Source organism: Myotis myotis, unplaced genomic scaffold (assembly GCF_014108235.1).
Source record: "Myotis myotis isolate mMyoMyo1 unplaced genomic scaffold, mMyoMyo1.p scaffold_m19_p_12, whole genome shotgun sequence".
Classification (NCBI taxonomy): Eukaryota; Metazoa; Chordata; class Mammalia; order Chiroptera; family Vespertilionidae; genus Myotis; species Myotis myotis.
The window spans coordinates 14,243,598-14,265,714 of NW_023416316.1; the positions used below are offsets into that span (position 1 = coordinate 14,243,598).

The 22,117-nt window shown below is 51.0% G+C and overlaps 1 protein-coding gene across 5 annotated transcripts in view; it reads left to right on the top strand.

Annotated features, from left to right (window-relative positions):
• The window catches only part of LOC118667129 (DAB2 interacting protein), a 160,748-nt gene that overhangs the window by 51,858 nt on the left and 86,773 nt on the right, over positions 1–22,117 (top strand). For all 5 annotated transcript variants that reach the window (XM_036329900.1, XM_036329902.1, XM_036329898.1 and 2 more), the window contains exon 2: positions 13,409–13,512. In XM_036329900.1, coding sequence (XP_036185793.1) covers positions 13,409–13,512 — 104 coding nt within the window. The remainder of the gene's footprint in view (positions 1–13,408; positions 13,513–22,117) is intronic.

A 22,117-nucleotide genomic window follows, 5' to 3' on the forward strand; every position in this document is an offset into this window, starting at 1 on the left:
TATTGGAAAGTATAAAAAGTATAGAAAATAATATTGCAGACACCCGTGCACTCACCTTTCAGGTGTAACAAATGTTAACACAGCCGCACTTTCTTCTCTTCTCTTTTCCTCTTTCTTAGAAGTAAAGTGATTCAGGGACAGCAGGGGTCGGCAGAGTGCAGCCTACGGGCCAGATCCAGCTGCCACCTGTCTCGGGTGACCTGCGAGCTAAGAATAGCTTTTCCATTTTTCAGGGGTTGAAACAAAATTCGAAAGAGGAATAATATTTTATAGCACGTGAAAATGATATGTCATTCTCATTTTAGTGTCCATATGTTAAGTTTTATTGAACACAGCCACACTCATTCATTTACCTATTGTATTGTCTGTGGCCGCTTTCACGATCTGTCACCAGAATTGAGCAGTTGAAGCTTAAAATACTGACTTTCTGGTCCTTCAGGGGAAACATTTGCTGACCCCTGAGGGAGAGCTAAAGCCTCCCACACCCTCTCCAGGGGTGACCAGCCTCCTGAGGGTGGTGTGTGTCCTGCCCACACTTGCTTTTTTATACTTTACTACATATGCAAATACTTCAAAACGTGTGATGCTGTGTTGTGTTACAAAGACGAACAGAGAGACTGCACACAGCCCTGAGGAGCGAACCCTGGGACCTCCTTACTTTCCTCAATTTCAGCAGCACAGAACAAAGGCCAGCTCTCTGGCCGGCATAGGCCCTGTGGCTGCAGAGCGAAGAGTCACAGGCATACACTCAGGAATGAAAATGGGGAAGGTGACACTGAAGTGTGCAGGGATCCTCAGAAAGCAAAGGGGGAGAAAGAGACTCGGGGATGAGAGAAGCCTTCAGGCCCCTTCACCGATCCCTGGAGTGCCCAGGAAACCTGGAGTTTGCTGGAAGGCTGGGGAGTCTTTGAAAGTGAGGTGCATGTCAGGGGGAGGGACGGGAAGCGGGTAGTATCAGAGGCAGTGGTTAAGGGGCTCCAGAAGAAGGGCGTAAAGAAGAGCTGGTCACTGTCTACAGAGGCTGAAAAGTCTGCAGGACTTACACGAGCTAGCCAGGGGCCAGGGCGCGAACCCTGCACGGCCTTGTTAGAGGCCTACACGGGTCCTGGGACAGACCTGGAGGGAACGCATCTCCTAGGCTCCCTCTTCCCCCGACTCCCTGAGCACCAGCAGCTTGACTGCTGGATGCTCTACATTAAGGGTTCTCAGGCCAGTTAGCGATTCCCTGGACCCCAGCCCTGCCGGGTCATCTCCGTGCCTCTCTCCCAGCAGACCCCACCCCGGCAACAGTGGGTACCCTCCACTGACTCTGACCCACATTCTGGACTTAAAGACAATGCGAACTCTGACCCGTTTCCACTCGAGAGACGACAAGCATCGAAGTTCCATAGTCTCATGACACCTACCCTTCCCCACACCCAACAACATCATGGACACAAAACACGAGGGACCAGGCGAGGCATCCTTTTCTGCCTGTTAGCCAGGCTGGGATGGCCCTGGAAATGTAGGGAGAAGCCAAAGGCAGGGAGGAAACGCAGATTCTGGGCGACTTGGGACCCGCCCTCTCACTGGCCTGTGCACAGAGGCTCCTTTCTCATGGGGCAGCCCCTAGATTTAGAGGTTGCCGGGCTCGAATCCCACCTCTGCGTTTTCTAGCTGTTTGGTCTTGTTTTATTTTTCAGGCTTGATGTGTCGGAACCTCACTTTCTTCTCATTAAAGTTGGAGCTGATGTTTCTTACTTCAGGAGTCAGTTTTAGGCTAAAAATATGCCTATATAGCAAAATCAATGTCCTTCTTAGATTTATTTCTCCATGCTTTCTAATAGTCCTTTAAGAAAGAAAAATGATCTGAGAGAGAGGGAGGGAGGGGGGAGAGAGGGAGAGAGAGACAAAGAGAAAGAGACATTGATGTGAGAGAAACATCAATGCATTGCCTCCTGAACTCGCCCCAACTGGGCATGGAACCCGAAGCCTGGGTGTGTGCCCTAGCTAGGAATTGAACTGCCACCTCTGGTGTGCTAGACAGCACTCCAGCCAACTGAGCCACACCGGCCAGGGCTGGTAGTCCATTTTTATTGCATACAGAAATCTACTTGTTTTAGACTATTTGTAGAAAAAACTATCTTTTCCACCATCAATTGACTTTGAACTTTCCCCCAAAATCAGTCGACCATATCTGTGTGGGACTATTTCTGCACTTTCTTCTGTTTCATTGGTCTGTATGTCCATCCTTCTGCTAAAACCATACTGCCTTCACTACTTCAGCTATATTTCAACATTATAACGTATGTTTTGAAACCAAGTAATATACGTCTCTCAACCTGTTTCTTCTTTCTCCAGATCGTTTGGCTATTCTAGGTCCTTCGCTTTGCCATCTGAATTTAAAATTGAGCTTGTCAGTATCTTCAAAAAGCCTGCTCGGATTTTGACTGCAATTGCATATTTGAATCTACCAATCAGTTTGTGGGAGGGAGAAATGGCATCTTAACAGTAGTGAGGCTTCCCAAATGTGTATATCTCCATTTACTGAGATTTTCTTCAGTGTCTTTCCGCAATATTTTTAAAGCTATTCGTCTTGTACTCATTTTGTTAAATTTATTCCTCAGTATTTTTGATGCCCTCTGTTAATTACTGTGTGGGGTGGAGAGTTTACCTTACTTGCAAGCCAACAACCTAACCTGGTAGAGGTTCATGGGTGCTGTCAGGAGACATGAGACTCCGGGGTCAGAGACAAAGGACTCTGGGCTCATGGCACAGCAGGTGGCATGAGCCGCATGTAGGCATCAACTCCCCTTTCCCCCAAGTTCCCAGGCAGTCACAGGGGGTCTATCCTAAGACATAAGATGGTCTGCTCTGTTGTTTTTTCCAAATTACAACTTCATGTCCCTTCCTGGATCCGATATGTAACCTATGGGTCAGCTCTTCCTCCGGCTAAAAATTACACAAGGAACCGAAATTCAGTTTGCTTTAGTATTAAATCATTAACTTAGAAACTTGGAGATAATTTAAAACACGGAAAGGTAAAGAGAGTTTAAAGTTATATGTAAAAATCAATCTATACACATTTAAAACTTATGCCCATCTAAATTTGTTGGAAAAAAAATAAGCCTGCTATATAGTTATGTTGTTCTGATTTAATAATACAGTTTTTGAACAAAAGTGCAGAATATTAAGCACTAAGGTGGAAGTTGGGGGCAAAAAGAAATGGTTTGTATTTTCTGCATGAATGGAAAATAGGATGAATTTAATAATACATATGGATATTATGTTTGGATCATCATGGTTCCCTCTGGGGTGCTATCATTATGACTTATAAACCCTAAAGAAGTGTTATTGATGTAATCAGCATCTATTCAAAGGATAAATACACAGGGTGCTGAGTGAGTATTAAAAGATGAAATGTTCTTTATGTGCAGACGTGAAAACATCTATTATGACATAGCCAACAAGGTGCCATATACTTTTGTGGTTTTCAGGTATAGTATGTGGTTATCACTGATGTCATTTGATAATGAATGCATGCGAAGAAAGACATTTACATTATATATGGTGATGAATGTTATATTTCCAAGAGGAAGCTCGTCTCTTTTTCTTTAAAAAATTTTTTCTAATCCTCACACATGAGGATATGTTTTTATTGACTGTAGAGAGAGAGGAAAGGAGAGGGGAAGAGAGAAACATCAATACAAGAGTGAACCATTGCCGAAACCGGTTTGGCTCAGTGGATAGAGCGTCGGCCTGCGGACTGGGAGGTCCCGGGTTCGATTCCGGTCAAGGGCATGTACCTGGGTTGCGGGCACATCCCCGGTGGGGGATGTGCAGGAGGCAGCTGATCGATGTTTCTCTCTCATCGATGTTTCTAGCTCTCTCAATCTCTCCTTTCCTCTCTGTGAAAAATCAATAAAATATATTTAAAAAAAAAAAAGAGTGAACCATTGATTGGTTGCCTCCTGTAAGCACCCCTACTCCTGTGCATACCCTGACCAGGGGTCAAACCTACAACCTGGGTATGTGCCCTGAATGGAATCAAACCTGCTCCAACCAACAGAGCCGCCCGGGCCAGGGCTGGTCTCCTTTTCTAAGGCAGCTGCAGATTTGGAAAAGGAGAGGTGAGAGACCTTGCGAGTACACAGTCCTAAATCGGCCAGTATTCTGCTACCGCTCTCCCTCTATCGTTACTTCAATGTAATTGGAATAAGTTGTGCTTTCATCAGTGGGTGGATTGGTTTCCTATTGCCACTGTCAAATTTAGTGTCTTAGAACAACATGGATTTATTATCTGACAGTTGTGGATGTCAGAAGTCTGAAATCAGTTTCCTGGGGCTACAATCAAGGTGTCGGCAGGACTACATTCCTCCTGGCAGGTCTGGGGAGGATCAATTTCCTTGCCTTTTCCAGCTTCTAGAATAGCCGTGGGCAAACTACGGCCCGCGGGCCGGATCCGGCCGGTTTGAAATGAATAAAACTAAAAAAAATAAGACCGTACCCTTTTATGTAATGATGTTTACTTTGAATTTATATTAGTTCACACAAACACTCCATCCATGCTTTTGTTCCGGCCCTCCGGTCCAGTTTAAGAACCCATTGTGGCCCTTGAGTCAAAAAGTTTGCCCACCCCTGTTCTAGAAGCTGCTGTGTTCCTTGACTCATGGCCCCACATCATTCCCACCTCTGCTTCCATCACCACATCTCCTTCTCTGCCTTCCTTAGTCCTCCTATCTCTCTCTTGGGACGTCCCTTGTGATTGCAGCGGACCCACCTAAATAATCTAGGACGATCTCTCCATCTCCAGCTTCTTAATTCAATCACATCTGCCATAGAAAGTAACACTCTCAGGTTCTAGGGGTCAGGATGTGGGCCCTTTAGGGGCCATTGTTGTGCCTAGCTCAGGTGGGTAAGGTTTAATGACCTTTAAGGAACACCTCTCCTCACTCTCCCAAAGATGGATGACCAAAGGCTGATCTGGAAAGCGTGCAAGGAGACCTACCAGCTTATCAATGCAATATTTTGGCAAACCCACTATTTGGCTAACTGTTAAGAGCGGATAATAACAGTACAGATGTGCTTCTTTCACACACACACACACACACACACACACACACACACACACACACACACACCAGCTGGACTGCTGTGTCTGGAATGTCCTATCAATCTGGAGACTCTGTGCCCTGTTGCCATGGTGATTTCACCTTTGGCTCTTCCTCAAGTTCACCTGGCCACTCCCGAGGTTGGGGACCCGGGGCAGTAACCCGTAGGCACTCTAGGCTTGGGAGCTCTTATGTTCCTTTACCCGCAGGTTACTTTGTGGCCTTTCCTGATCCACTTTCTCTCTCTGGTCACTTGGGCTGCTGTTGATGTCATTTTCTTTTTCTTGTTTCTTTTCCTCTTTCCTCCTCAGCCATACTCAGAAGGCACAGTTTGTACTGAGTCATCATACCACCTATTTATACTTTAGTTTTACTATTAGTTTTGGGAAGCCTGTTATTCTTCATTCAGTAAATAGCACCATCATCTGTTCCCACCCGTAGCCTGTCCCATTCTCCAAAGAAAACCTCTGGTAACAAGTGTGTGAGAACTGTTTGTGATATTTTTCTATAAAGCGCACACATCTACAAACAGAAAGGGAAACATCACATTAGCTGAACCACATAAACAGCAAACATATGTGCGCCTGGAGAGCCCCACTTGGCAGGGATCTTTCTATTCCTGTGCCTCTCACCGCTCGATGGCTGGCCACTCTCCACTCAGGTAACACTGGACACCAATCCTTATGCAGCTAGTTGCTCGGGATGGAAATCTCAATTGTTTACACACAGATACGATTATTCCATATAGTTCAATAGGCTAGTCAGGAACCTTTTATTTTGAAATGATTACAGATGCATAGGCACTTGCGAAAACAGAGATTTTCACGTACCCTTCACCCAGTTTTCCTGTAATTGTAGTACAGTATCCTCCCGCGTCAGTGCCCTCCAGACAGAGGCCCACCAGGAACGCACCTCTAGTTGAACAAGTCGGATTTATTAGTCATTGCAGCGAAGGAGACCACACACTGGGGAACCACGGGGCGGTAGAAAGAACCTCCTGTACCAGGAGGATTTGAGCGTTGGTCAGGTGATTTTGGGGAAGTCTAAGGAAGCGGAGCTTATGCTAGATTGGCTGCTGTCAGGAAGGGTGGCCAAGTGTGTGATGGGTGATCGCAGATCTTATCTCCAGGGAGACGAGGCAGCATGAGGAGAGCTGGGCTTGTGAGGCAGCAGCAGTCACTTGTTTTAGCCACAGGGGTGGTGTTTGGGACTTTGTGGGTGGCATGGCTTTTTAAAAATATATGTATTTTTGCCGAAACCGGTTTGGCTCAGTGGATAGAGCGTCGGCTTGCGGACTGAAGGGTCCCAGGTTCAATTCCGGTCAAGGGCATGTACCTGGGTTGCGGGCACATCCCCAGTAGGAGATGTGCAGGAGGCAGCTGATCGATGTCTCTCTCATCGATGTTTCTAGCTCTCTATCTCTCTCCCTTCCTCTCTGTAAAAAAATCTATAAAATATATTTTTAAAAAATATGTATTTTTATTGATATCAGAGAGGAAGGGAGAGGGAGAGACAGGTAGAAACATCAATAATGAGAGAGAATCATTGATTGGCTGCCTCCTGCATGCCCCACACTGGGGATCAAGCCCACAACCTGGGCATGTGCCCTGACCAGGAATTGAAGCATGACCTCCTGGTTCAGAGGTCAATGCTCAACCACTGAGCCATGCCGGCCGGGCTGTGACCTGGCTTTTGTCAGATGCTTAAACAAAATTATGCAGTGGCCTTGTTTGGCCTCACTTGATCGTGGTGACCTTGTCTCAGGTTGGTAGCCAGTGGGATTGTTTGTGTCCAACAGGAGCATAACATGGCAGAGCTGCGAGTGCCAGGCAAACTTCCAGATGTCAGGGGCTGCTGCTGTCCCTCTTTTCTGCACATTGGTGAGATGTGTGCATATACTTCCGTGTCATTTTATCACATGTAGATTCGTGTAACCACCATTGCAGTCAAGATACAAGACTTGCTCTGGCCGGTGTGTCTGTCAGCCCATGCACCAAAGGACTTGGGTTTCAATTCCCAGTCAAGGGCAGATACCTTGGCTGTAGGTTCCTTCCCTGGCCCCAGTCAGGGCGTGTGTGGGAGGCAACCAATTGATGTGTGTCTCTCATATTGATGTCTCTCCCCTCCTCCTCCCCCCCACTCCCCGCCACCCCCAAACTCTCTTTAAAAATCAATGGAAAAATATCCTTGGGTGAGGAATAACAATAACAACTAAATAAAGTCAAACTTGGCAATTTTGAATTAAAAAAAGACCCAAGACTTTATCACCACAAAGATCTCTGTGGTGCTGCTCCTTTGTAGTTACACCCACCTGCCTGCTGCCCATCCTCCCTAACCCCCGGTGATCACTAATCTATTGTTCATCAATGAAACTCCACCGCATTGGGAATGCCATAAGTGGAATCATACACAATGTGGCCTTTTGACATTGGCTTTTCCCCCTTAGCACAATGACCTTGAGATCCTCCCAAGTTACTCTATGTAGCAATAGTGCATTTCTTTTTCATTGCTCAGTACTTCATAGTTTGTGTGTTAGCTTTCTCTTGCTGCCATAACAAACTAAAACTTAGAAGCTTAAACAATACAGATTTGTCTTCTTGCGGTACTGGAGGTCAACAGTCTTGCAGGAATAAAACCAAGGGGTTAGCAGGCTGCCTTCCTTTCTGAAGGCTGTAGGGAAAAAATCAATTTCATTGCCAGTTCCTGGCAGAACTCAGTTTCAGGTGGTTGTAGGACTGAGGTCCCTGTTTTCTTGCTGGCTGTCAGCTGAGGCTGTTCCCAGTTTCTAGACAAAGGTCACCTACATTTCTTGGCTTCTTCCATCCTTCCTATCACGCTTAGACTCCCTCCTGCCTCTTCTTCATCATTACATCTCTCTGACTCATCTTTCTCCCTTCCTCTTCCACATTTAAGATGATCCCCACCTGGATACTCCAGGATAAACTCTCACCTCCAACTTCTTCTTCTTAAATATATCTATGAAGTCCCTTTGGCCATGTAAGTAACAGCCACAGGTTCTGCAATTAGGGTTTGGACTTCTTTGGGGCGGGCATTATTCTGCTTCACACTTGATGGATGTACCAGTTTGTTTAACCATTCACCTAGGACGTTTTAGTTGTTTCCTGTTTGGGGCTATCACAAATGAAGCTGCCATGAACAGTCTTGTAAAAAAACAAAAAACACTACAAAGTGGGTTGCACTCTTGTTTCCTTTTGAAATGTACGTTTTTCACTCAACCTCATATTTCTGAGTATTATTTCTGTTGATCCTATAGAACTGGGTCTTCTGTAGCACTGTTGTGTTCCATTGCAGTTCTGAAGGTCAGAACAGCGTCCCTTGGTGTTGTACCCTCTTCCTTGCTGTATAGTATTCCACTGAGGAATTGCCTCAAGGTGCAGTCATCTCTCCCCGCATTGGCACTACGAACAGTAGCGCAGTAGTCATCTTTTGTGCAGATCTCCATTTGCAATGATGAAGCATTTTTCTAGACTGGACATGTAGGAAGGAAATGTCTGGTCCCAGAGTCAGTGTGTCAGTCAGTTTCAACTAGTTATTGTCTAATTGTTCTCCAAACCCTTTTCACTTCTCCTGCAGTGATGAAAGATTTTTCTACATTCCTGTCAACATTTGGGGTCAGTGTTTTTTCATCTTTGCCTATTCGGTGTGAAAAAGGTGTGAAATGGTACCTGGTAGTTTTAATTTTCATTTTCCTGATCACGGTTGAGGTCCAGCACACACATGCATGCCTTCTTTTTCCCTTGTGGTGACTTTTCTCCTGACGCTGCTATTAGAGGTTACTGCCTCTACCTGTTTTGAAGCATGAAGACCTGGGCATTGAAACCCGACAACTAAAATTTGGTGTCTTGTCTGAAATTACAGGATGTTCCTCAGGCCTCCATGTTTCCATGGGAACAAGTAACAATCATCCTTCATGATTAGGTGGTGTCCATGGCAACCAAGCCAGCAGCATTTGAATGAAACTGATTTTATTTTATTTATTTTTTGCAAACACGTGAAGGTTAAAATGTGTTTCTCTGGCTGTGGTTTCCAAGAATAGGAAGGCAGCTTGGCCTTCCGGGTACAGTGGAGACTCTTTTGACCTCTTAGTGAAAAGGGGATCCAGGATCAGCTGGTTCTGTGACCTGATTTTGCAGATTGCAGCCTGGGAGGTCATGTGGAGGTCACATAGTGAGTCTGAGCTGAGGGGAGACTCCTCGACCAGTGCTGCAATGTCTTGGGGAGACTACGAGGTCGGCCAGCCAGTTCTCCCTTCCTAGGATCTGTCCCTGGGGGTGCCACCTTCATGCTGTACCATCTGTGTATATACCTGTGGGAGCATGAGGCCCAAGCCTCTCAGTGTCTGCCTCCCCAAGTTAGAAAAGACAAGTTGCTGAAACAAGGGCCAAAGGCAGCTGTGTTTTTTCAAAGCTAAATCCCTGGAGGCAGAGTTAGGACTCAGGGATCCACTTCCCGACTTCTTTGCCCGTGTCAAATAAAGAAGGTTTTGTTTTGGTTGTGGTGGCGGGAAATGGAGATGGTCGCTGCTCTGACTCCCCTGATCACTGCACTGCTGAGAAATTGTGAGCTCAGAGACGGAAAGGGCATGGCCTGGAGGCACACAGCAGAGCTGGGGTTGAATCCTGTCTTCTCATCCAACCTTCGGCTCCTCCCCACACCCCTGCTCCAGGCTCGCTCAGCCTTCTCTGAGGCCTAAATGTGGGTTTGGGGTGGGGACAGTTTAAGGGGATATCAGCATGTACTCTTACTTCCTACCCGGGGGATCTTTAGTGGAAGTCACTTGCCTCTCAGCACCTCAGTTTCCTCATCTGGAAAATGGAGCTCATCATGGCTGTTCATTTGTCATGTGGGGGTTATAGTTGAATGGGTCCAGAACTTGCATTCTCAAAGGGGGCAATATTGAGTGGGCAAAAAATTGGTTCTTGGAGCGGGGCGGTGACAAAAATTTAACTCTTTTTCTGTATAAAGCTCAATATATGTGCAGTGCATAAAAGTTACTTTCTATATATGTGATATGACATTTTTAGGGGGGGGAAACTAGGGAAAATGTCTTTAAAAAGACTCATTAGGGGGAAAGATAATGAATAAGAGGTAAGGAAACGCTGGCCCAGAACCCAGGGACCCATGAGGTTATGACTATGAACTTTGTGGTTAGAGCTCATGGCAGGCTTGCGAGAATTGTCCGGTGTGTTTGGTGTGTTGGTGAATAGCAGAGCCCCTGATATTCAGTGTGACCACATCGCAGCTTCTCTCAGGCCTGGTTTCCTGTCCAGACGGAAAGGAGGTTCCATCAGCTGCACGAATGGGGACTGGTTGGTTCTCAGCCGCTGAGATGGCGCCTGGTGGCTCGGTGGGGGTCCAGCAGGAAGCAGATGGCACTTACACTAGGATGATTTGAGGTGTGGGCGGGTGTGGGGAACCGTGAAGAGGAGTGCAGGACCCCAGAGCTAGTGACAGCCGGGGCTGATCCATCCAGGCCCTGAGGGAGGGGAGAGCCGGGGAAACGCAGTCATTGTGGTAGCTGGGACTTCACTGGAGGGAGCCAGCCGCCCAGGTGCCTCTCCTCCCTCCCCTGATCCCCCACCAGCGTTTCCCATTGGCCAGACAGACCCCATGAAGCTTGGCTGGTGTGGTCTGCACAGGTCAGCAGCCCCTGGAGCAGAAGGCAGGATAGAGAAGGATGGAGAATGGAGCTGGGGCCAAGCAGAAGCTGCCTGGAAAGGGACTAAGGATCTCCTTCATTTCCTCTGGAGTGCAGGCCCTGCCCTGAGGCCTCCTCGCTGCCTTTCTACCTCTTGATATAGATGGGCTTGCATTGAAGTTTAAGGCCATTTGGCAAGTCCCTGAGATGATCCTTGCTATAGACCTAATGGGTTAGGGGCTCATGGGCAAGTTCCTCTCCTCTGGTCTCAGCTTCCTCACTGGTAAGATGGATGGTTGGACCAAGCCATCTCTGAGAACCCAGGTTGTGGGCACATCGGACTTGTCTCAGAGGAGAGGCAGCTTTGCTGGGCTCCTCATGTTCTACTGGGTGACTCCTTGTGTCTCCTGGCTAGAGCCATGAGGACCTGCCTGCCCAGGATGGGGTAGTGTGACCGTGTGTGTGTGTGTGTGTGTGTGTGTGTGTGTGTGTGTGTGTGTTGGTGATAGGAAGGGAGCTCCTAAGAGGCTTCTGGAGGCTGAGCATAGTGCCTCACTCATGGGTAGGACACCGTGGCTATGGAGGTGACTGAGGTGGGGTGTTGTGGTGGGGGAGAGGTGAAGGCTGACTTGTGAGCATGGGAAGAGATTTCCTAGGAAAATCCCAGGAAAAGGGGGTGTTCCCTAAAGTGAGAGGAGCAGGGATCCCAGAGGAAAAGTTAGGAAGGATCTAATTAGGGAGCACAATAAGAGAAGGGGTCACCGGGCTGAGAAGGGGTCGTGGTGAACCAGGGGTGGCCAGTCTACCTCCCGACCTGGTATCAACCCCTGCCCCAGGGCTGCCCGGTGGTCAGCTGCGCCTGAACCTGTTCCCACTGGCCGATGGCCCACCTCCCCTAGGCCCCAGGTGGCTTTGTCTGCTTGACCATTGCTAGAGCTCAACCCTGGCGCCTGTCCTAGTTGGGGGAGGGGCCAGTTCTCTCCTCCCACACTTCTGGGGCCCCTGTCCAATCAGCTGCATGGAGGGAATGGCCCGGAATGTGTAAACATTGCCCCCCATGGCCCATCTTGCCCCTGGGAAAGTCTGCTCCTCGGCATCTGCCCGGTGTTTGTGCGCCGCCCACGCGTGGATGTGACCTGGGGGTGTGGGTCTGAGCCGGTCCACGCTGGCATTTCTGCGTGGATGTGAACGTGTGTGTTTGCTGGGCGTGCACCTCTGACTGTAACTGTGTGTTCACAGGCATCAGAGGAACCTCCACCCTGTTCCTTTCTTCCTTTTGAGTCAACAGGTCTTTCCCAAGCACCTGCCAGGCAGCAGCCTCCACGCAGGGGACTGGGGACGTGGAAATGCTTAGGCGTGGATGTTAGGAGTTCTGCAGGCAAGCGGCGATACCCCACCCCCCCACCCCCTTCTCTGTGCAAACGTTGATAGGAGAGATTCGCTCTTGGCCGTTGCTATAGGAGCGGAAGTGGGCCAAGAGCTGGGGGCAGAAGGAGTTACCAAGGTCCCCTCCAAGGCCTCTGAGCTGGTTCAGGCTGGAAGGCACAGGAAGGGAGTCCTCTGCAGGGCCCATCGCTGGAGCAGTGGGAAAGAGGCAGCCGGTGCCAGGCGTGGTGTGGGGGAGCCAGTGAGGGAGCAGCCAGGTCGGCCTGACCTGGGAGGTTTTCAACAAGCAAGCTCAGGCCAGGGCTCAACGTTTTGAATGCGCTGTCACCAGATAAAATCGGCATATTTCGTATTTTAAGAAACCCAGATTTCCAGCTTCTCTTGAACTGGGGGAAGCTCTAGCTACGCTGGGCCCCGCTTACCACACTGACATAACCAGCTGGAGCTAAGCGTCTGGCTGCTACCCGTGATTCCGTTACCTGCCAGGCCCTTGAACTTCTCTCGAATTTAAAGCCTGGAAAAGAAGGTCTGAATTGGAAGCCAGAGATCACAGGTTCTCATGTTGGAAGAGACTTCTTGCGTTCCTCCAGTCACAGGGAGCTCATTGCATCTCAAGATGGATGGTTCCAAGTGTGGGTTTTAGGAGACCATTTATTTATTTATTTATTTATTTATTTATTTATTTATCTCTTCTTAAAAATACTTTTTATTGACTTCAGAGAAGAAGGGAGAGGGAGAGAGAGAAACATCAATGATGAGAGAGAACCATTGATCCGCTGTCTCCTGCACGCCCCGCACTGGGGATTGGGCCCGCAAACTGGACATGTGTCCTGACCAGGAATTGAACCAGAGAACTCCTGGTTCCTGGGTCAACACTCAACCACTGAGCCACACCGCTGGGCAGAACTTTCATTCTTTTTTATGATGGAATAACCATTCTATTGTGTGGATGCACGGCTGTCTCTGTCCATTCATCTGTTAATGGACACTTGCATTGCTTCTACCTTTCGGCTATTGCGAATCACACTGCACGTTTGCATACAAGTATTTGTGTCTCTGTTTTCAATTCTTTGGGGTATATACTTAGGAGTAGAATTGCTGGGTCATGCGATAATTCTGTCTTTAATATTTTGGGGAACTGCTGAACTGTTTTTTTACAGTGACTGTACTACTTCATGGCAACCTGCTGTTCTGGCCAGGATGGGATGACAGGAGGACCTGATGGGGTGGCCTCAGTTGTCCGTGCTTACCCTCTCTCTCCCTCTGTTGACAGAGTCGCCCCAAGAAAGGCCAGGCTCCCGGCGCAGCCTGCCCGGCAGCCTCTCAGAGAAGAGCCCCAGCATGGAGCCCTCAGCCGCTGCGTCGTTCCGGGTCACGGTAACTATCTCTGCGTCACCATCACCACCTGGCCTGGGGTGCTGCTCTGTGACCCCACGGCCCCCCTTCCTGGAGCCTCATGGATCGGGAGACCATCCAGCCTCCCTTGTTCTAGGTATCCGATCACTCAGCTGCTCCCCCCTCTGTGGCTCAGCCCCCACCCCTGGGGGCCATATGGGGGTCCCATCCTGTGAGGGAGGGGGCTGGTGGAGGACAAACAGCCCTGCAGCTGAGGGGCCCAGACCTGAGCTAGGAAGAGAGAGGCTAGTGTTAGGTCAGATAAAGACACCCTCACATACACACACACACACACACACACACACCATGCTTCCCCGACTCTTGAGGTGCACAGATTTTGTTTCTACATTTTAAGATCTCTCATGTTATAGTCCGTGATGTGTCATAATTTAATTGCTGTGTTTTTTCTTGGTGGCACATAAAATAATGCTGGGTCTTAAATTGATGGCATATTAGAATCAACAAAATGCGGTATAAATATTGTAGCTGTTTATTTTAGTGGTCCCACTCGCACAAACCTAAACAGCTTTACGGAAACAGAACCGAGAAGCCTTCATACCTGACTCTCCATGCCCCTCTGTGTCCCCACCAATCTTGCTGCTCACACACAGGCAGTTTTGTGTCCCTTTGCTTCCCCATTTAGTATGTTACTACGTGTCCCCTGTCCAGTATTCTGCTAGCCACAAGAGACACGGAGGGGTAGACACTTTCTCTTCCCCTGGGAGCTTACAGAGTCTAGGGAGATGGAATTTTGATCATTTGTTTACCCATTCATTCATTCAACAGTTTTTTATGGAGTGCTTGCTGTGTGCCAGGCACCATTCTTGGGACTGGGGCTGAGTAGGAGGAACTGGCCAAGACAGGTGAGGTAGATGAGGCCCCTGGCCTATGCGTTCATGCTCTCACGTTGGAGCTACATGATATCCAGGAGAAAACCAGGAGGGCTTCCTTGAAGTGGTGTGATCGGGGCTGAGGCCCAAGGGATGAGGAGCCAGCCCTCTGGGGAGCAGAGGAAAGAGGCTTTTGGTAGAGGAAACAGAGAGGGCACAGGCCTGGCTGTCACCCTACACTGTGATGTGGGGGGTCAGGTGAGCTAGGAGTGACCAACTGTTCCTGTGGCTTGGGAAGGGTTTTCCCCCAGGGAGCTGACTTTTGAGCTGGGTCTTAAAGGGGCACTAGATATTGGGTAGACAGGGACAGTGAGAGGGAATCCAGGTAGGGGGAACATCAGTTGCAAAGGCATGGAGGCACACAGGACATTGACCTGTGTGTAGAATGGTGACATACTTGGTGGAACCGGAGGTGAGAGGTCTGGAGGACAGGGTGGGCGGTGAGGCGGGAAAGCTGGGCTGACTCTGGGTCGGGTGGAGCCTTTGAGCCAGGCTCGGGGGAGGGGCTTTCCTCAGGGCCACTGGTTCTCCTTCCTGGCGATATGTCATTAAATGCTGTCAAAACAGATTCTTGAGCCTCCTCAAGATTCCAGTGCAGTGGGGCAGGGGCAGGGCCTGGGTATCTGCATTTTAACAAGCTCCTTGAGGGAGTGGTTCGGAGCCCCAACCTCTGGATCAGCCTCCAGGAGGGAAGGGAAGGAGGAGACGGTAGCCAGTGCTGAGAGAGGACTCAGGGTCCCTTCCCTGGGTGTGGCCAGGCCCCTGGGAGATGGTCTCCAGCCTGCAGGCAGGGCCAGGAGGCTGGCACAGAGGTGACCCTGTCTCGAGTCAACTGGAGTAGAGGCCAGTCCTGCCTTCCCTGGATCCCTGGAGCCACAACAGCTGGGGCCTTAGGGAACAATGACCACTAATAACATAGCCAGCTGCTCTGTGCTCAGGGTCTTACACATATGAACTCTTTGACTCCTTGAGACAACCCTGCAGCTGATTTTTTTGATCACCCCACTTTACAGATGGGAAAAATGAGGTTTAGAGAGATGAAGTCACCCAAGCGCCACCTGCTAGTGGTGGAGCCAAGACTTGAACCCAGACTCTCTGGCCCTAGAGCGTGAGCGTGAGCACACACTTCCTCTTGCTGGGAAGAGAAGCTGTTGTCCCTACACCCTCGCAGCACCCCATCAGCATCACTTTTTACCCTCTTCCTTTTCTTTTGCTGCTCTAATAGGTGTGTCATCACACCTTGAAGTTGCTATAATTTGCAGCTCTTTAATTGCCAGCTAGACTTGGCATTTTTCCTGTAGTGGCGCCTTTGCTCTGTTTCCTGGCGTGGAAACCACCTGTGGATCAGAGCCAGCACCAGCCCTCTGAATTGCCAGGCCCCCGGGACTCCTGGTCCCGCCTGCCCAATTAGGGTCTGCAGGATGGCAACTGTGCTCAGGCCTCGTTTACCCTCTTCTCACCACAGCCCTGAGGGGTGGCGCTATTAGTATACCTGTGTCCCAGATGAGGGAACGGAGGCTCAGAGAGGGGAAGTTGTTTGCCCCGTGTCATGCAGCTGCTGAGTGACATAACCAGGCCTGGATGCCAGGACTGTAGGACATCAATGTTTTTTGTCCTTTTCTGGGCACCTTGGTCCCTTGCTGTGTGTAGCAGTTAGGAAACAGTTGTGAGTTGAGTTTCTGTCCTGAGCTGGTGCTGGGAGCTGGGGGAGGGGACTGGAAAGATCGGAGTTGGGGATCTTCAGTGACCTGTGTGACCTCATTAGTCACAGAGCCTCTTTGAGCCTCCTGCCCTTGTCGGTGAAGTGTGGATGCCTGCCTCGAAGGACGATGTGCACCTTCGCATCAGCCCAGGTCTGACCCTTGATAGGTGCGTAGTACATGAAACCCATCACTAGGGCTGATGGTGCGTCCCTTTGTGGCTCCAGCACAGCAAAGACTGGGGGAGGGTCGGGTGGACAGCAGAGGGCAGGTGTTTGAGGGGAATGTCTGGCCTGGGCCTTGGAAACAGACCCAGACCCTTTGCAGGACCAGAAGCACACCCTTTCCCCCTCAGCCAGGGTTGCCACCAGCTCCCATGTGCTCGGCCGACTGCTGCTGGGAGCAGCCCTACGGGGGACCCGGAGGACATGGTATTGCCAGGGGAGGCAGGGGAGACAGACAACACAGGACATACCTGAGCAACTGCTGTCTTCACTGCCATTTCAAACTGGATGATGGGATGTCCCCACCTCAAACAGGAATGCATGCCCCTTTGCAACCATGTAGTTTAACAGAGAATCAATGTTTTGGGTTCTGTAGGACTCATTCTATTCACCTCTTCCATGAAAACTGAGGCCTGTCCAGGGTCATCAGCCAGCTGGGGGCGCTTCTGAGTCTAGGCTGTTTGCACCCCTAAAGGTGGCCCTCGCTCCTTTGGTGAGTTAGGCTAGGACCGCAGCCACCCCACAGGACATCAGAGGCTCGGTGCTGGTTCCACCTCCGCCTCTTGGGGACCATGGGACCCTGGCAGAGCCTCAGTTTACCCTTCTGTAACGTGAGTGGAGTGGACTTTGGAAGGCAGCATGTGGTTTGGCATGCGGTAGGCACTTAAATGTTCTGATGTAGTCACTAAGAGAAAGAGCTGTAAAGTCAGCAGGCCTGGGGCTGAGCCTCATATCTGTTTTGCTACTTGGGCAAGATATGGAACCTTTTGTCCACCTGGTGCAACTTCCTTCTACCTACAGGTGGAGTTGGGGTGGGGGAGTGGTTCCCCAGGGCCGCATGGTGCCAGCAGGCTGGTGTGGTGCTATGGGGGACCCTGGATGAGGGTAGGATGGAGAAATGAGCTGGGAGCAGGTGAGCAAAGGGACCTCCTGTCCTTCGCTGGCCTTCAGCTCTCAGGCCCCAAAGAGATAGTGAGGTCAAGATTCAAACTGAGGTCTGTCTTCACTGCACTAGTAGGGAGTCCTGGAAGGGAGAGAGGGACGGAGGGAAGGAAGGAAAGCAGGTGGCAAGCTGGCAGGCTGGGCCCAGGGTGCTGCCCCTCTCACCTGCCACCCCATGTTAGAGGAATTCATGGTTTGATTTGGGGGTAAGGAGATGGTGACTGTTACAGGTCTCCCCCTGATTCCCCTCGGCCCGCTGCCTTCCCCAGACCTACACTCCCCAGGTGCAGGCTGGGTCCTTCCTCTGCCCCCACCCCTCCCAGCGACCTTGAGGAGAGCTGACAGGGCCGGGGTGTGGGAGGTGGCAGAGGCTCTGGGAAACTTGACAGCCAATTGATTCCTCCTCGGGAAGTTGAAAGTGGAGAGTCGTGTTTGAAGGCTTAGCTGAAATTAGGTCTCACGGCTATTTTTTGCGAGATGGAGAAGAAGTGTCAGAGAGGGGAAGGCACAGGGGACTGGCGGGAGCTGCAGATAAACTCAGTACCCGGTTGATTGCAAATACCTCTAGAAGTGAGGCTTATTTCCTTTCAACCACCCACTCTTACTGAATGCACAAATGTTGTATCCTAGGTGGTTCTGAAGCTGTGATGGAGGTGTGCCTGTGGTGCTGTAAGAACCCAGAATAAAGGGCAGTTAGAAAGAATCCCTAGAAGAGGGATCTTTGGGGCTGGGCTTTGAGGGATGTGTAGGAGTTTCTCAGGAACAAAGGGAGAGGAGTACTTCAGTTAAAGGGGGATCTAACTGAATAGGAAGAAGCCAATGGCCCTGTGTGATTAGAGCATTGGGTGAGTTGGAGGCATGAAGGAGAGGAGCCTGGAGGGAAAAGGAGTGGGTAAAGCCTTTGGACTAAAGCTTTTGGACTTCCCCCTATAGGACACGAGCCACAGGGGATGATGGGCAGGAGTGGAGCCAGCAGGAGATCTCTGGGATGTGGACTTTGGGTTTCCCCGGCTGCTCACCTCTCTGCCCACTCCTGCAGCCTCCCTGCACCCTCCCCAAGTTTCAGCTGCCCATCTTTCTCACACACACAGAAACAGGTACATGAGCACACACTGCAGACCTGTGGGTGACCCTTTGTGGAAAGGCTGTTGGAAAGTATCTGGTCCTCCCCTTCTCTGTACAGAGGAGGGACTGAGGCTCAGAGAGGGGAGGGTCTTCTGCCGAGGTCACACCACACATCGGGGGCAGGGCCTGGAATTGAGCCTAGCCCTCTCCATTGCCCATAAAGTGGTCCAGAGTCCTGCTCCTTCCTGTCTTCTCTTCCCTACCACTGAGCCCTTCTCCCAGCCTCCTTTTGTTTCTTGGGGGAGGGGGCCTAAGGGAAGGGGTATTTGTGGGTCTGACTGTCCTTGGAAGCCCCTGCTCGCTCCCTCCCACTCCTCAGCACACTGCCACCTCCTGGCCACTGGGTCCCAGCACCAATGACGGCTGGACTCACAGTTTGGACTGGAGGCTGCCTGGAGGAGGAGTGATGAGGGGCAGGAGAGTGGCGTTCTCTGCTCCCTACGGGTTCTGCCTCTCTGTTCCCGTTAGTGTCCCTTCTCAGCGAGGGCGACTCCGTTGGGCATTGGGGTGGGGGACAGAAAAGCTGGTCAGGCTCAGATTAGACGAACCAGCTCTGTCACTGCGCATATGGGGAAACTGAGGCTCAGAGAGGGGAGGTTTGCCCGGAATACCTGCCGGGGCTCCCTCCACCACTCCAGGCTGCTCTGGCCCATCTCAAATGCACATGTACATGGGACACATCCACACCTGTGGCCCACACACCAGTGGAAGGCTGTGCCCGACCTGGCAATAGTGCTGGGTTGGGGTGCTATGAATGGGTGCCCCGAATTCTTCATAGCACCAGGAATTTGCCCCTGAGGCCAATGTCCCGGGCGTGTGAACTAATTTTCCTCCCTCTTTCTCTGCCTTTTTAATTTTTTTATTTTTATTTTTATTGTTCAGTTGAGCCTTGTGAGCTGGAGTCTCCTAACCCAGCGTGTGGCTGGTGTTCCCAGGTGGAGACATCAGGCCCCACACCCTCAGTCCCTTCCACCTCTGCCTGTCACAGACCCTAATTGCTATTAAACTGTTCCAACCCAAAAGCAAAGTTACTATCATCTTGGTCTGTGTCCCCCTTACACAAAGAGAGGCCCCCTTTCCTGCAGTGGGAAAGGCGCCTCCCAGGCCCGGGCGCTGCCCAGGGTGGCAGGCCTGGGCCCAGATGGTCTTCAGGCAGAATGTGGGACCAGGGGCCATTTGGAGACTCGACTCCTGAATCCGAGGCCAGGCCAGGGTCCGAGGCCCGAAATGGAGGGTGGGAGGCTGCCCCATTAAGAAACAGGAATGTGGTTTCATTTGCTCCGTTTTTGAGATCAGGAGAACCAGGCCCGGGGACTGTCCCAGGGTCGCACAGCCGGTGAGTGGCAGGGATGGGGGTCAGACTCTGGTCTTCGAGTCCCACGGTGGGTGTGAGCTAATTTTCCTCCCTCCTTTCTCTGCCTTCCTTTTGATAAATTTTTAATGAGCATCAACCATGTGTTGGGACCTTTGTAGGGCACTTGACACAAAGAGAACTAAAACATAGTTGCTACCTGCAAAAATACAGAGGGTCACCTGGGGCTTGAGGAGGTAATTTCCAGGCAGGTGAGGGGAAAGGACACAGGCAGCCAGGGCAGCCCCTGCAAAGGCCAGGGGGTGGGAAGCAGCCTGAGCAAGTGATAGCAGGAACCGGCAGCAGCTTGAGGGGCTGAAATTTTAGGAAGTGGCTGGAGTGCGAGGGGTGGCCAATTCACGGCAGTGTACAGAGCAAAAGGGATCAGGGGCTGTATTCATAGGAGTATGGAATCCCCAGAGAGGGAGCCCATCTCTGCCCCCCAACCCCTGAGCGTAGAATGCTCTTTGTAGGGGTCCCTGAGGGCAGGGGTAGAGAGAAGTATCCACTCAAGGAACCTTGGAATCTCTTTCCTCATCCTGGGAGGTGTCCGCTTGGCAGCTTGCGTAGGAAAGATAGAGAGGGAAGGAAACAAGGACAGCCTGGGACCTCCCTCCTCTTTCTGCCCTGGGGCTTCCAGGGCCACCTCTGGGCCATTCCTGTAAGCTCCGTTTCCCCCTCCTTGCCCTGGTGGGCAGCAGGAGTCTGATAAACCGGTCCCCCCTAAGGTGTCAGTGGCTGAATCCCTGTGTTACAGGTTCCTAGCACAAAAGGAGCCTTATCAATGGGAAGCTTCAGTCATTCACGGGGAATGTCGGGCTCTGTGACTGGCAGGTGGGATGCTGTTTGGGGGCCTTTCTCTCTCTCTCTGCCCTTCCCCGTCCCCCACTCCATTCTGCTGGTTTCTCCTAGTAGTCCACCCAGGACAGGCAGGATTTGAATCTTGGTCCATGGCTTCCCTCTGTGGGATCGCTCAGGCAAGTTCCCACCTCTGAGCCTTTGTAAATGGGCAAAGGTGGCTCCCCTTGCTGGTGAATGGGGCTCACCTCTACTCCACACCTTCCCCAGAGCCTCAGGTCCTCCCTTCTGCACCCCTCACCTTCTGCCTCAAAGACGTATTGCAGAGAGTGCCCAAGGGGCCGGAGACCCCGCTCCCAGTGGTGAATACAGATAGAGGAAGCCCAGGTGTGTGCAGGGCCATTTCCCACCAATTGGGGGCAGCAGAGTGCAGCAAGTGGACGCCTGGGTGGCTACTTCCAGAGGAGAGTTGAAGTCCCAGGGGTTTGTGGGCCCCCCCTCCATCCTGTGTCCCTTACCCCAGGGCTGCAGGGAGCCGGCTGAGCTGAAAAAACCAGAGCCCACCGCTGGTTGGAGGGAAAAGATCAAGTCAGGGAGTACCTTGTGTTGGTGGCTGAACTGACTGAGCCTGGGTTGACCAGAGACCTGGGACTTCTGAAAAGGGACCTGTGTCAGGGACACTGGAGGGGACGAGGAGCCCAGGCAGCCTCCCAGCAGGAGGAGGGGCCAGGCAGTGTCGCCCTACTGTGGTCACCTGGCTGGGCCAATTAGACACTCTTCATGGTGGTCCTTCGAAGGCTTGCAGGTGCCTTGCTCCATCCTCACCTCTGCTTTGAGAGGAAGGAAGGCAGGCGTTCTGGGGCAGTCGGGATGGTGGGCAGAGCTTGGACTTGAACTGCGTAGCTGGGTTGGAGCCAGCTGTACCAGCTCTTTGCTCTGTGCAACGGGGGATTGTAAGGCTCATTTTGCACAGTCTGCGGGGTTGGGCCCTGTGCCGAGCACTCCCCAGGCATCACCTCATTTAGTCCTCACAACCCAAGGGGCAAAGAACACACATTCCATTTTTTTAAGGTGACAAAACCAAGGCAGACGGAAAGTGAAGAACTTGCTGACGATCACTCAGCTCATGAGTGTGGGTTTGAAGGTCTCGCAGAGCCGGTCCACAGCATGCAGCCCAGTCTCTGCCAGCCAGAGTTGTTATTCTCTGTTTTATAATTGAGAACGCTGAGGCCCAGAGAGGGGAGGTGCATTGTCGAGGTCACTCAGCCAACCAGGGACAGAACTGGCGTTTGCACCTGCATCTCCCCATCTTGTCCTGCCCCTGCCCCTGGCCTGGCCCCCACTGGTCAGAAGGTGTCTGTGCAGGGTGGACACCACCCTTTTTCACCCCACCCTGTGTCCCTGGCATGCCTGCCCCTCTTCCAGGGGGCTCAAAAGAGTGGGTATAGGGGGCTAGCTCAGATGCCTTCATGCCCCACCCCCATGGTATGAAAATAAAGTGATTGTCTCTATCATATCAAGTGACATTTGGGTTGGATTGCAGACATAATGACATCT